Below are 14553 nucleotides of genomic sequence, written 5' to 3'. Positions count from 1 at the left end.
CTTTATAGTTTAAACTTAGGATAATTATAAAGTTTAGGAGATTGGACATAACTTATTCAGAAAAGTAAGTTTAGGGTTTGAGCGGAGGAATATATGACTAATCAGACCTATTTATGTTTTAGCACTATAACAAATTAGCCTTTCAATAACATTTTCTAATAACATATATTATAATATGTTATTAAAGAAAAGAAAAAAAGTCATGCGGGAATTATAAAAAAAGGAAAGAAAAATGTGTGAGGACTAAAATGTAACTAAAAAAAAAGACGGAACGTGGGACCTAATCTTCTCCTTTGACTCTCTTCTCACGAAAAGCGATAACTCTTCCCTTCCACAACTCAAATCTCCGACCTCATCTTCTTTGTTCTCTAAGTCCCCAAGCTCTGCCTATCACGAAATGATAAGGTAGAGTAGCATATAAGTTGATGCCAAGGGCTCTTTCGGATGATCAACCTTCTTCTAGCTCTATTATCGAGATTTGATCTTCTTTGGTTGATCCTAGATTGAGCTGATATGGATAATGATCTTGAAACGGCTAGACATGTTGTCTTTATCCATCAAAATAGAGAATCACCTACTCTTGGCTTCACCCCGCACTTAAATCATATGTTCTTCGTTAAATTTCACCATTGCTTTCTTTTTACACAATACAATAGGAAGTTTTGTAATTTCAGATTGAAGTGAGAGTCTTTAGTTCAATACAAAATAAACATTCTAAATCCCCGACGTGCTCTTATAATATGCTTGAAATTATATTAAAATATAAGTATCAATGTTTCCTTTTTTTCTTTCTTTTCCATTTCTGTTAAATCAATTAGTAAGCTATACATTTTTATTTTAAAAATTCCTTCAAAATTTATGTTTATTAAACTGCAATTGCTGTTTTCATCCAAATTTCCACCATTAAAAGAGATCTTTCAAAGAGAGAGTTATTGATTGCATTTACCTGGCAATGGTTGTGGGTTTTCAGAGCTTTATAAATCTAATGAACAACCAAACTTACCGAAGCCGTCATTTATCAACTTTGATTCTTCTCTTCTTCAGTTTATCAGTTTTGTTGCGATCTATTGAGTTTTCTAAAACAAGGTAGTTGTTTTTTGTTTAGATTTGTTCACAAATGATTTTTTTTCCTTTATAAACAAAATTGTAATGCATAGAAGATAACATATATTATTCAATGAGATATTATATGTATAGTTCTATGGTAATTCTTCTTTTAATAATATGTTTATGAAATGTTAACGAGGCCAAATGGTTTTCAAACATACCTACCTTTAATATTGTTATTAATAGCTCTACAAATACCGCTATTAAAAGTCAATGACTTTGTGCTACAATAGCATTCATAAAATGCTACAAAAAATTGTTTATAGCATTTTTTTCAGTATTATTAAAATAGCTATTGAAACGTTTTGATAACACCTTTTGAACATAAAAAAAAAAGCTATAAAATGTCTTTTATAGCGTTTTTCCAATGTTATTGAAAATACAATTGAAACATTTAATAGCGATTTTTCTAATGCAATAAACAACGCTATCAAAATGTTTCGATAACGTTTTTCTCACATTATAAAAAGCATTTATAGCATCATATTTGTTTTACCGATGGGGACATATTATAGCGTTTTGCATAACAGTTAAAAAAGGCTATGAAAAGTCTTGGACTTTCAATAACAACGGCTACGACAGCATTTCGAGAATGCTATCGAAAATCAACGATAGCGTTTTTTTATGCTATTGTTACTGATATTTTTTATAATGTAGGTCTTTAACGATGGACAAGGGTTAGATGAAACTTAGGAATAAGTTCTCGGTTGAGTATAAAGAGGGAGTGGCTCAAGTTTTAGAGGTTGCCAAGTTTTAAGTCGATGATTACGAACGAATAAGGTGTCCATAGAAGAGATGTATGAACTCAAATTGGGACTCATTACAGGGTGTGGAACAACATCTATTAACTATTGGAATATCCCCCTCCTACATAGAATAGGTATATAATGGAGAGCCAGTTAACTTGTATAGAGGTACATAAAGCTTTGATGAAGGAACTAGTAGTAACCCTTTTGATGAAGAAACTAGTAGTAACCCTTTTGATGAAGAAACTAGTAGTAACCCTTTTGATGAAGGAAACTAGTAGTAACCCTTTTGATAAAGGAACTAGTAGTAACCATTTTTATGAAGATGAAATGTTTCGTATGTTGAATGATTTACAAGCTCCAGTTGAACATGAAAAGGAAATAGAGGAAGGTTTGGAAAATGAGATGTCGTTTAATATTGGGATAGATTTAGAACAAGAGACAAAAATCATATTTCATAACTTATTTTACAAGCACGTCGTGAGTTATAACCTAGTTGTTTAGAATTTCTCCCTGAATTTTTTGGCTAAGTTGATGCATGTCAAGCTTCTCAACCATTGGAGTAAGAAGTCCTTCGACATGTTATTAGAACTACTAAGAGCAGTGTTTCCAATGTTTAGTACTACTATCCCTAATTCATTTTACGAAGTCAAACAAAAACTACATGACTTGGGCTTGGGATACGAGACTATTCACGCGTGTGAGTACGACTATGTATTGTATTGGAAGGAGTTTGGCGATTTGTAACATTATCCTACTTGTGGTGAGTCTTGATACAAGGTTAGTCCTAGAAAACCCAAAAAATTGTACCAATTGGAAAGTTATTCAAGTAGTCTTAAATAAGCGTATATGGGACGTGCCCGGTGTGGAGGATGTTGAGAATGAGCAACTAAATGTACTAGAAATCGTTGTCGGACATCGAGTGGATGAACAAATTGAGAATGACACTCTATGCAAGCCTGACATTCATCCTACATTGGTTGAAAGACTGCTTGTGCGTCATGTCAGTGATGACTTCATAGACGATGGTGATGAACAATTGTCACATCAAAGCAGATCAAGCAACGACGAATGATAATGACGAATCACATATCCACATATTTCAATAGTTTATATATTTATCTGATTAAGTACTCGCATTTGTTTAATTAATGTTTGTTTTTATGTCCACAAGTACTATGTCATCATTTTCTATCAATTTTGAGGAGACAAATGCTCTATTTCTTGAGTTTGGTAACAAATTGAACAATGCGGAAGGGTCATCCTCGGTGGGTGACAATTCGGGTGAGTCTCAGTACTTTAACGATAATTGTGAACACATATATTATTTTAACTTGTTTCTCATATGACTTCTTGTTTTCTTCAGCAGAAAGTACTCAACCCTTTCCAACTCCTAGGAGACGTCAATAGTTTCGACTCTTGGAATAGGAGTGGTACATCCATAAGAATGATAAGATTCCGATGAAAATAGCCCTAGGAGTGGAGAAGCCAATATTACCACATATTGTTCGGTCCAGCCAGGCCATTGGTGTGTATGAGACAAACATTTCAAGTCCGCTGCCTTAGATGGGCTGATGTTGGACGAGAATATATCGAGATTGTCAAGGGCGCTTTACAGGTACATGCAGTAAAAAATTCGTTTTCATTTCAAACATGCTTAAGTATAAACCAAGCTAATCTGTGGTGTTTTGTAGTGTAGTGCTTGTTTATGCTTGATTTCAACGATCAAGCAATGAATATATTTGTTGAGCATCAAATGCTCACTTCTTTCAAAGTGTTCAGGGAAAAACTGTCATAGAAATTTCAAAGAGTACAATGACCCTGAACAAGCACGTACCAACCTACCGCACATATTGGTAGGACGTTTGGAAGATTGGTACTTTCTATGCGATCACTACATGATCCTTGCATTTCAGGTGAGACTTATATATTACAATGGTACATTATTTAGTTTAGCTTTTTTTTCTTGTAAATTTAACAATTGTTTCCATGCAGGAGCAATCACAAATGAACAAGGCTGCTAGACAAAAGCAGCCTTACAATCATAGTAGTAGATCCAAGTCATTTCTACAACAACAACACGAGCTCACTAAGCAACAAGGTCAGCCAGTCGACCGTATGGAGTTATTCAAGGAAACACAATCTTGAAGTGGCATATTCATTTCCCAAGTCGCTGAGGATGCACATGTAAGTTTACGCAGTACTTTTGTCTTATTTTGTTTTTTTATCTATGTCTTCATAACTTAATTACAAAATTTATTGTAGAATAAAATGCTGTAACTCTAGTCCCAACCCACCCTAGAGGGTTCTCAACCACTCTCCCGGACGAGATATGCGAGAAGATTTTGGTAGACGACCGGACTGTTGGGTTTTATGTCCTAAAACTCGTAGATAGTAAATATAATCAATTGACCCTCATTAATAAAGTGTTTTGTTATTATAATTTCAATAAGTGTTAATTGATTATATTATTAGTTTTGTCTTAATAACCTAAATCCAATAAACTAACATTCTAAGTTGTTTGATGAGTCTTGAATAGTATGTAGAGACATAGGGGATTAGAGAGCTATCAAATGGCGATTAGAGGGTTATCAGCTTTTAAATTTGTTGCTTTTACAATTTTTAAAATGTAGTGACATGGTCCTTATTATCATAAATTCTTTTTGCTATTTTTACGAGCGCCCCGTAAGTTTATTTGATAATAGATTCAACTTTTTGTTTTACCGTTTTAGAAAACCTATTTCAATTTTTAAGAGATTTTGCTGACGAAAATTTCTTATTGTTATTGTTATTATTATTACTATTTTGTAGTTATTTATAAACAAAAATTCCATATAGAATATATCTATAGTATATATAAAAACTTCAATCTGGAGAAATTTTTTTCTCTCCATTATACTCTTGAGTTTAGTTCTATATTCCAAATTATTATTTGGTTTTAGGGTAAATTCATTTTTAGTTTAACTTTTTTGTAATATATATAATTATAAAAGACATACCCTCCCGGCTACTTTTTGAATTACTTATACTTAAAGTATAAGATGTGAAGAGCTGGAATGCAAATAGTTTTTCATCTACATTTTAGAATTTAGTTACAAATTAAATATCTTAGTATTTTTAATTAACAATATAAATTTAAATACTTGAAAGTTGAAAAGTTTTTGAAACATTTTGTTTACTATATAAAAGGCTTGATTTTTTTCTACCAACATTGTTGTTGAGAAATTTAGATTCATCCAATGGATTGTGTAACGGGACAAGATTAGTATGTCGATCATTTAGTAAAAATATTATACATGCTGAAATAGCAATGAGTGATCATGCAGGAAAACAAGTTTTTTTTCCGCGAATATCATTAAGTTCATCAAATGACATGGATATCTATTCAAGTTCAAAAGAAAACAATTCCCCAGTCATTTATGCTTTGCAATGGCAATTAACAAAGCATAAGAACGAACAATTCCTAATGTTGGAATACATCTTTCTGAAAAATGTGTTTTTCATGGACAACTTTATGTTGCACTATTTAGAGAATTTAAGTACTACAAAAGTTTAGATCAATCTCATAGATGACAATAAGTTACCTTCAAATTGTATAAAAAAAATATTGTTTATAAAGAAATCATTTTTTGATATATACAAAGACCATTTAAATTCTTATATTTTAATATTTTAATCTAATTATTGTAACTTCTTCCCATGTACATCTAATTATATTATATTTTGAATTTCATACATTTAAATTTAACACAACCTAAATATATGCATGCAATATTTACTATAATCTAAAGCTACGATTACGTATAATGCACGTGTCTTTTACTGGTATATATATATACACAAAAGGGTAGTTTATAGAGTGATGAATGAAGCTGTATCTTTTATTGGGAGAGAGAAAAAAAAGGATCAAATGGACTTGAAATCCAAATGCAAAAGGGAAGTGATTTGTTTAGACTGAACTCTCCTTTTTCCAAAAAAGGAGAATTGGCTTCAATGGAGAATATAAAAACAAACTTACAATTTACATTCCAAATGCTACAAGAAACAAATGATCAATTACAGAAACAAAAAAAAACCCTCATTTGCTCCAAAACCAAGCTAAAACGGGCTCCAATTTGAAAGTGTGCTGTGTTATTAACAAAGAATCAAAGACAAAAACCAATGTCTTTCTGCTCAATCGTTCTCCAATTTTTCAATATCTTGCACGTCCGATGGTTCGGGGAATATCTCCTTCGAATGCTGTCGACGAGACGATGAATGTTCACCACCGCCGTTCTGACCACTTCCTTGGGAACCCATCGTTCCTGATCTTTTGAAACTACTTCCGCCAGCTTTTAACAAGGAGGCTGATGGAAGCACTGTTAGATCCGATATACTTTGACGCCAGCTACCAAACAATGCAGCATTCCAAGAACTTCCAACGGAAGTTGATCTAAACCGTCCCGAGCCTGAATTCTCTTCCCTTACTACCTTCAATGGGTTTTCCAAAGCCTTGAGGATGTATTTCATCAAGGGTCGTCTTGAAGGTTTTGGATTGAGACAGGACTTGGCAACAACAGCCACAGCCCACACTTCTTCCAATAGATCCTCGTCCACAATCAAGGATGGATCGAGGATTTTTGTAACAAGTTCCTTGTTGTTTATACTGATGTACGATAATGTCTGATCTAACCATTCTTTGATTTCGGCTTCAGGAGAGGCGCTAATCCCAAGCTTTCCTGTTACCAGCTCTAGTAACACCTTTCCAAAGCAGTAAACATCGTAGGTACAGACTGCTGTGTGTAATCCTGATTTGTTAAAATGGATGAATTTAGGATATACTTTCTAATAGTTGTTCCATGCTCCCAAAAAGTGAAGTAAAATCAAGGCCAGATGTTCGAGTACCAAAACAGTTAAAAATCAAGAAAATTCCTGCTCGGCAGGTAAAATTTTGGACAAATTAACGTTCAGATCAATGATCACTATACCCCTAATTAGACAATTAGTTCAGGAAAATAGATGGTCAAGTTGAATTCTTCCTTCAAGGGTTTAGGAATTTCAGTCTAACAAAAATGAACCAAAATATCCTCTCTCAAGAACTTTGTTGAATGTTATATGCTAAGCAAAATCATGATATAAGTTAAAAGAATTGCTCATGTGATCGAATCAACAGTGACCAAAAATCAGATATAGAGACAAGCAACAAAGTTTTTACGTACCTAAAGAGCCTTGCTCCGATGACCTGCATGTCATTTAGAGAAGATTATAATCAGAGAAATGATTCTAAGAATATCATTACACAATGATCAAATCTTTGGAAATCGAGGAATAGACATATATGTTATATATGTATAAACAGTGGGAAGTTGTGGCTTGATTGACAGATACAACCACACAACTGCAATTACACGAAAGTCAACAGAAGAACAAATGGAAATAAATGTGATAGCAACAAGAAACCAATTATTAGCAGACTTTCATACAAAGCTGGAAAGATTTACAGCAGAATGATAAACAACGTTGAGCACAAAACTTCAGAGTGAGTATACTGGGTGCTAAATGGTGTTCTTTTCTGAACTTTTTCTTAAAAACTGAAAAGGGTAAATAAAGCTATCCACCCATTTCTAAAACCTTTCGTTAACCTTTCATCGTTGGATAATTCACAAAATTATTAACAGAGAACACAGAGATACAGACATCACTTGAGTTCAATATCCTACTGTACTGGTTTGCTGATTTCAAATAGTTCTTTCACTATAATCACAAATGGGGAACAGGAAAAGATAAAAAAGAGTTATGTGAGCAAAAATTACTCACTGTGGCAATTTCAGAAGCTTGGTTATCCTGCTCGGTTGACCATCCCCTTCTTGACTACACACGCTGCTCAAGCTTCCAAGCCTCACTTCAAATTTATCATCAAGAAGTATGCTACTTGCTTGAACGTCTCTTCATTACCAAAAGAAAGCAATGTTAGAATTTTTATTGCTGGGAAGTTCCTAAAGACAAGAGTTTTCGGTTATCTGGTGTTCACTAGAGCCTTAACCACAAGGCCCCAATCAGGAGCCATCAGGAAGCTGAACATGATAGCAAGGAACCAAACTATCACTAATGACGGATGCAAGACATTTGTGAAGTGCACAAACAACAATGATAAGCCCAGAAATAAAAAACTGAGATAAGGTGAAGAAGCAGAAGAAGAAAAGGAAACTTTGTAATACCTGTGTACAAGGGGTGGAGTACAATCATGATGAAGAAAAGAAAGACCCTCTGCAGCTCCTAATGCAATTTTTAGTCTTGTAATCCAATCCAATGACTGCAAACCGTCATCATCTGTCTTGACTTTCTTGAACAAGGAAGCTGACAAGTCCCCGTTTGGCAGATATTTGTACACCAGGAACTTTTCATCATCATTCTCCAAGCAGTGACCAGTAAGCGGAACCAATCTTACATTTGAAACCTTGCTAAAGAACTCTAATTCCACCAAATAGGCATCATTTTTAATTACACGCAAATCAACCCGTTTGATAACAATACGGATCCCGTTTTGTAATACACCATGGTATAGATCACCTGAATGGCCATGTTTGATAAGGTTCGAATCACTAAAATCGTTAGTCGCTTGAAGCAGCTGTTGAAACTTGAATGTTTCTCCTAAACTCGCAAAGTCAATTAACAATCCAGGAGGTTGTTCGGCAGTGTCCCCAGAAAGATCTGGTCCCACAACGACCCCTCCTCTTTGATTAGTTGTCCTTCTTGTCCGTCTCCTCAGGAAGAAAAATATCAGCAATACTAGTAGAAAGAAAAGAGCAGTTCCACCAATAACACTGCCCAAGATAATAGCATTTCTGTTGCTCTTCTTCTTTGGTGCTTCTGCTAATGGTGGTTGTGTAGCCTTCGGGAAGCCAAAATTATCAAAAGTTAGGCCTCTTGCTAAATAGAATGATGTACATACATTCAATGTCCTCTGTCTCGACACATTTTGGAGGCAGTTACTAGCAAAAGATATGTTGGTGGGTAGATATTCAGGAACTTTGCCTTCAAAGTAATTTTCCGACAGATCAATGGCACTGAATCTTCTTAATATCGGTGTAAGGCTCCCATAGAACATATTTTTAGATACATTCAATACAGCACCAGTAACGTTCAAACTTGAGCTAGAATTAGGCAACGTCCCAGTGAAACTATTCCCAGACAAATCAAGAAGCTGTAACCCAGGCATTGACCACAATACATCAGGTATTGAGCCAGTAAAGTTATTGTCTTTAAGAACCAAGGATTGCAACTGTGTTAAAGTGTGGAACAAGTTGTCAGTCAAGGAACCCACAAGCAAATTGCTCCCAAGTACCACACTTCGCAAGCTCGTTAATTCACTTAAACCCGAAGGCAATGTTCCAGACAAAGCATTGACACTCAAGTCAAGGTCAACCAAACTAACAAGCCCTCCAAGTTGAGTAGGTAATGAAGAAGTTAAACTGTTTCCAGAAAGATTTAGGTATTGAAGCTTCAATAGGCCCCCAGTGCTTGGAGGGATTGGCCCAGCTAAGTAATTAGAAGAAAGATCAAGCAGTGAAAGATGAGCAAGAGATCCAATTAATGACGGAATCATTCCAGTGAGTGTATTATGAGACAAATCAAGCAACGAAAGGCTCAACAATTGGCCGAAAGTAGAAGGTATTGTCCCAGTAAGTTTATTATCAGATAGATAAAGAGCAGTCAGGTTGTTCAAACTCCCAAGACTTAATGGAATAGAACCAAATATAGAACAAGACCGCAGATCAAGCACTCGTAGCAAGCTGAGACGCTCCCCAAACCATTCAGGAACAACACCAGGAAGCAAGAAGTTAGAGGCATTAAAGGACTGCAAAAAGGTTAAATTGCCCAAGGCTTCAACAGAAAATTGAGGGTTCAATCTACCAATTCTTGTTCTTCTAAATCCAGCAATATTGATCTCAGTTACCCTACCATTCTGACACTTGATTCCCTTCCAACCTAAACAAGGATCACTCTTTATGGGCCATTCCTTGCTTCTCAAACCTAAGGATGATCTGAGCTCAAGTAAAGCAACTCGTTCAGCCGATAAAGATCTCAATGAACCTTGTTGTTGAAATGTGGGCTCAAAGAGCAGAAACAACAACAAAAACAAGAATGTAAAGTGTATCATAAGTTGCTTATAAACCATTGTTCATAAACAGAAAGCTAAAACTAAAATCCTACAAGTTCCCATCTCTATCTCACACTTTTTTGTTTACATCACTACCTACTCTACTTTCACTACAATCAAATAACACAGAATTAAAATAACCCAATTCCCAAAATTGCATAACCTTCTTCTTCCCCTGCACCTCAAAAATCCTGAACAACTCTTACCCTCATCTTCTTCCTCGCTTGTGGCCTTCAATCTTCATCTCTGTTTCACTAACTTCCTTCCCCTGAGAAAACCTTGTTTCTTAAATTTCTTTGATTCGCAGAAATGGGTATCAAAGAAAAAAGAAAACGAAAACCCCAAAATAAAAAACCCCAAATAATCAGAAAGTCACAGTAATATAATAATTATAGAGAGAGAGATAAACTAGTCAAATGCAAGAGTGGACTATCACTCTCTCTCCCTCTCTTTTTCAATCCAACCCTCTTCCCAACTGCCAAGCCGGAAAGTAAGAACGAAGAAACCTCGTGGGGTTTCGATTTCAAGACGCCGACAGTTCGACAAGACGATGGCGAACAGGCTACACCGAGCTGCCACTGCCACCGTCCACTACGGTGGTCGGGCCAAAGACGAAGATGAGTTGGAAACACCCCCAGAAAGTGAATCGGAAAGTGATATTTGGCTTCTTCGGCCGGGAATGTGGAGTGATGGGTGTGAAAATCGGCCGCCGGTGAGCACCGCCGTTCAAGGCGGAGGGCGAGAAAACAGGGATTTTGCGAGGTGGGTTTTTTTGCTTTTCCCTGTTTTTGTATATTTTTTTTGTTGTCGTTGTCGATTTGAGGAGGGTGGATGGAGAAAAAGGAAAAGAGGAGTTGTGAATTGTGATCGTGTGGGAGGTTAAAGCCATTAAATTAAGAACCTTTGCCCATAAAAGAATCAAAAGGAAATAAAGACCATATTGAATGAATCATTTAGTCCCTAAAACTTCAATTTTCAATTTTAATTTATGCCTAATAATTATAGGACTAATTATTTTGATATTTTATAAATTTCAAAAAATTCTTGCACATAAATAAATTTAATTTGTTTGAAGATCCTTTAATATAAAATTGGAACAAATATTTTTAAGTATGATAAAATAAACTAAAATATTTTTAAATATAGTAAAATTTTAAATTCTATTAATACTAAAAATTGATAGATATTATTAATGTAATATATCAATGTCTATTAAAGATAGAATCTACAATTAAATATTTTTATCAATTCTAATATTTATTTTACCATTTTTCAATTTAAAACTATACATTAATGATCAAGAATTAGTCCTACACTTTTACAAGTGCTGATGCAAATTTGAATATTTAAATACTAAACTTGTAATTTAAGTTGAATTTTTTAATGGTTAAAATCCAAGTAGCTCCTCCAGAGATTCTTTTTTTTTAAAAAAAATAAAATAAAATAAAAGAATCTCAGTTAATTTTGTTTATCATTAACCATTCCTTCCTTTTTTTTTTTTTATTTTCTCTTTAAAAACTTATTTTTTAATTCTAACTCTTGTATTCATAATCTCACTCTATATTACTCTAATTTTTGAATTATCTATTTTAATCTCCCAATTTTGAAATATTGAATGTTAATCACTAAGCTAGCTTCCAATGAAAAAAAATATAATAGTTCTTTATTTAATATTTCACATAAATCCAAATCAAAAATTAAAATATAAGCTAGAGTGAATTTAGAACCTTCTAATTTATTTATTAAAAAATTTAGAAGAACTAAGGATACTCCAATAATATTTAAGTAAATGGGGGGAAGAAAAAGAAAAAGAAAAACAAAATCATGTGAGAACTAAGATGTCATGAGCCTTGATCTATGGTGGAGGGGACCTTGATCATTGCCAAAATGACTCTATTTTTTGCAATAAAAAAATTAATTACCTTTTCATGAACAATATTTAAATATATAACCAATACTGAAGTATATGCATTAAAAAAATTGATACCACATGCTCATTCTCACTTTCTGGATGTACTTTCCAAAAAGTAATCTTTTTTACTTCAATAATAAAAATCTTTAATTTTACACCAGCTCATCTATATATATATATATATATATATATATATATATATATATATATAGTTGTTGTTATTATTATTATTATTATTATTATTATTATTTTGAATTTTCAAAGGGGGAGATGAGGGAGAGAGAAAATAAAAATGTAGTTGTCAAGGAAGTTTCTTAATTATGACACTTGGGGAGTTGACATATGAAAAAATTGAAAAATAATTTGACTAAAGATGAAAAGAAAAGAAATGAGGAGTTTTGTTGGACTTTTGTGGAGTGATGTAAATGCATATTGTCTTTGGGAATTATGTAAAACAGAAAAGGATTTTGGTTGTTTGGGGCAGAACAGAAAACAGTTGGGGGGAAAAGAAAAAGTTTTTAAGGGATTATTGTACTTTAAAATGGTAAAGTTTGATGTGTAAGATGAAGGTATAGATCTGTTGCATTTTTGGCTTTACTATAACATGAAATAATATGTTGGAGTTGGACCATTTTTTCTCTTTCTCTCTCTCTCTCTCTCTCTCTCTCTCTCTCTCTCTCTCTCTCTCTCTCTCTCTCTCTCTCTCTCTCTCTCTCTCTCTCTCTTTCTCTCATCTTTGAAAATATTCAAATACTGAGACACAAATTAATTTGGTTAGCTAAACTTAATTATACCATGGTTCATAAACTACTAATTTACCATTTGACGAAGCATTATTTTTTTTTTTTATTAGTACAATAAAAAAAACGATTAGATCATTATATATTTTGTCATTTATATCGTTATTCAAAAAAAGATATTGCTAGTACTAATGTAGTACATATATATTCACTCCTTCATTCATCATTTGAGACATTAATTATTAGTTTATTTGATTTATAATTTATTCGTTTTATGGATTGTCTAAATTCTTAAATGCTATGCCTTTGTGACCGATGAAGTTTAGAAAATTTCTTTAATATTTAGATTATGCATAACAAATGAATATTGAAGGGTAAAATAAGGAGGAGATTAAAATTAATTGTGTATTTGGATTATGTATTTGTATGGTAATATTAATTGTGTGTTTGTAGAGGATCGTTTAGATTTGATAATGCACATTGTTCACAGGGTATTTTTGATATTTTCATGGTAATTTCTAAATATTTGTGGTGGGTTTGTTTATATAGGTTAATAAGAATGAAGTGGTGTGCCAATTGAAGTAACCATTTGATTAAATAGGTGATGAGTGTTGAACTTTGGTAATAAATCTTCTGTATTGAAATTTAGGTCAAAGCCATGTTTTGAGATGGCCACTAAGCTAAGCATCCATCCTTTTTAATCAACATGTTTCAAAATAACTTCTTTTTTTTCTTTTTAATCAAAATGTAGTTATTTATTTATTTATTTGTTTGTTTGTTTATTATTATTATTTTACAATTATATTTATTTTATTATCAATTATGTAGTGTTGGCTATGTTTCACCAACTCATAAATACTGATTTCTTAAAACTACGTCCTTAACCATTTTGTTTAATTATGGGTAAAACTCTGGTGTTTAAAATTTTAAAGGGTGCATGTTTTTTATAAAACTAATTACAAATATATCTTTTCTATAAAATACTTAATAGTGCTTTCAAATATAACAAAATCAGCTAACCTATACATGAACATCTATAAATGTAACAACTCTGGCTTAGGATTCGAAATTTAGATCCCCGATATTCCCTTACATCCCCTGCAATCTGGCAGCATCATTCTTACTTGTCTTAAAGGCTTATTAGAATGAAAGTTCTCTCTACAAACCAACACGAGTTTTTTCAACATGTTTTGTCCTCACTCACATGCATCCTAAGAAAATTCCCAAAAGATCATCTAACATAGAATTACTCCAAGCTAAACATATTTAACTTTGGAGTTCCTATTATCAAACCAACGAAAAAGAAGGTGCACCTTGATGATATATGTAGTAGCTCTTAATTCTTTTACATCTTTCTTAACCTTGCTTTCATGTCCTCAGGCTTCCTCTCATTCAAATGTGATATCAGTTTATTCATATACCCCTTTTAAACTCAATGTGTTACAATACGTATTCATTACTATATCGATATATATTTGAGTCTATCATAATCTATCTCAAATAAAACAATTTTCTAAATACAGGTTACTAATGTGGCAATTCTAGTTTATTAATAATTATGGTAATTGATGGATTAATTTATATATGGATTAACGAACAAAGTTTCTTTTTATCTCTTAGATTTTAACACCTAAACACTTTTCTTGGTACTACATATTTGAATTTAATTTGCTATTTGGCCAAAGAGCTTTCAAAAGTACATCTTATTTTTAATTGATCTATGATATTTCAACGTCACCATGTAATTAGGTAGCATCAATTAATGGCCTTTGATTTTCAATTGGCATAAAATTTGAAAATGATTTTAAAAAGTTTTCATGTATGAAATAATTGACCATTGGTTGATATCATATTTTGATATTATTGCTGATTATGCCAAAATACATATATTATCAAAGATTTGACTTT

General features: G+C 33.0%; 1 protein-coding gene across 1 annotated transcript; it reads right to left on the bottom strand.

Moving 5' to 3' along the window:
* Positions 1-5713: 5713 nt before the first annotated feature.
* Positions 5714-10833, bottom strand: LOC103489578 (probable LRR receptor-like serine/threonine-protein kinase At2g16250). The gene is made up of 4 exons (XM_008448805.3): positions 8051-10833; positions 7650-7778; positions 7052-7074; positions 5714-6640 (listed from the first exon to the last, which is right to left on the bottom strand). The coding sequence occupies exons 1-4, from the start codon at positions 10009-10011 to the stop codon at positions 6027-6029; spliced, it is 2727 nt and encodes a 908-aa protein (XP_008447027.1). The 5' UTR covers positions 10012-10833; the 3' UTR covers positions 5714-6026.
* Between the last annotated feature and the right edge of the window lie 3720 nt (positions 10834-14553).

The sequence above is a fragment of the Cucumis melo genome, chromosome 1 (genome assembly GCF_025177605.1).
Source record: "Cucumis melo cultivar AY chromosome 1, USDA_Cmelo_AY_1.0, whole genome shotgun sequence".
In the NCBI taxonomy this organism is placed as follows: Eukaryota; Viridiplantae; Streptophyta; class Magnoliopsida; order Cucurbitales; family Cucurbitaceae; genus Cucumis; species Cucumis melo.
This window is presented reverse-complemented; position numbering and strand designations above follow the sequence as displayed.

Coding starts and splice junctions, on each gene's coding strand:
- LOC103489578 (XM_008448805.3), bottom strand. CDS start 10,011: ATGGTTTATAAGCAACTTATGATACACTTTACATTCTTGTTTTTGTTG. Junction 7,779..8,050: donor ACTCCACCCCTTGTACACAG/GTATTACAAAGT, acceptor TTGGTAATGAAG/AGACGTTCAAGCAAGTAGCA. Junction 7,075..7,649: donor AAGCTTCTGAAATTGCCACA/GTGAGTAATTTT, acceptor AATGACATGCAG/GTCATCGGAGCAAGGCTCTT.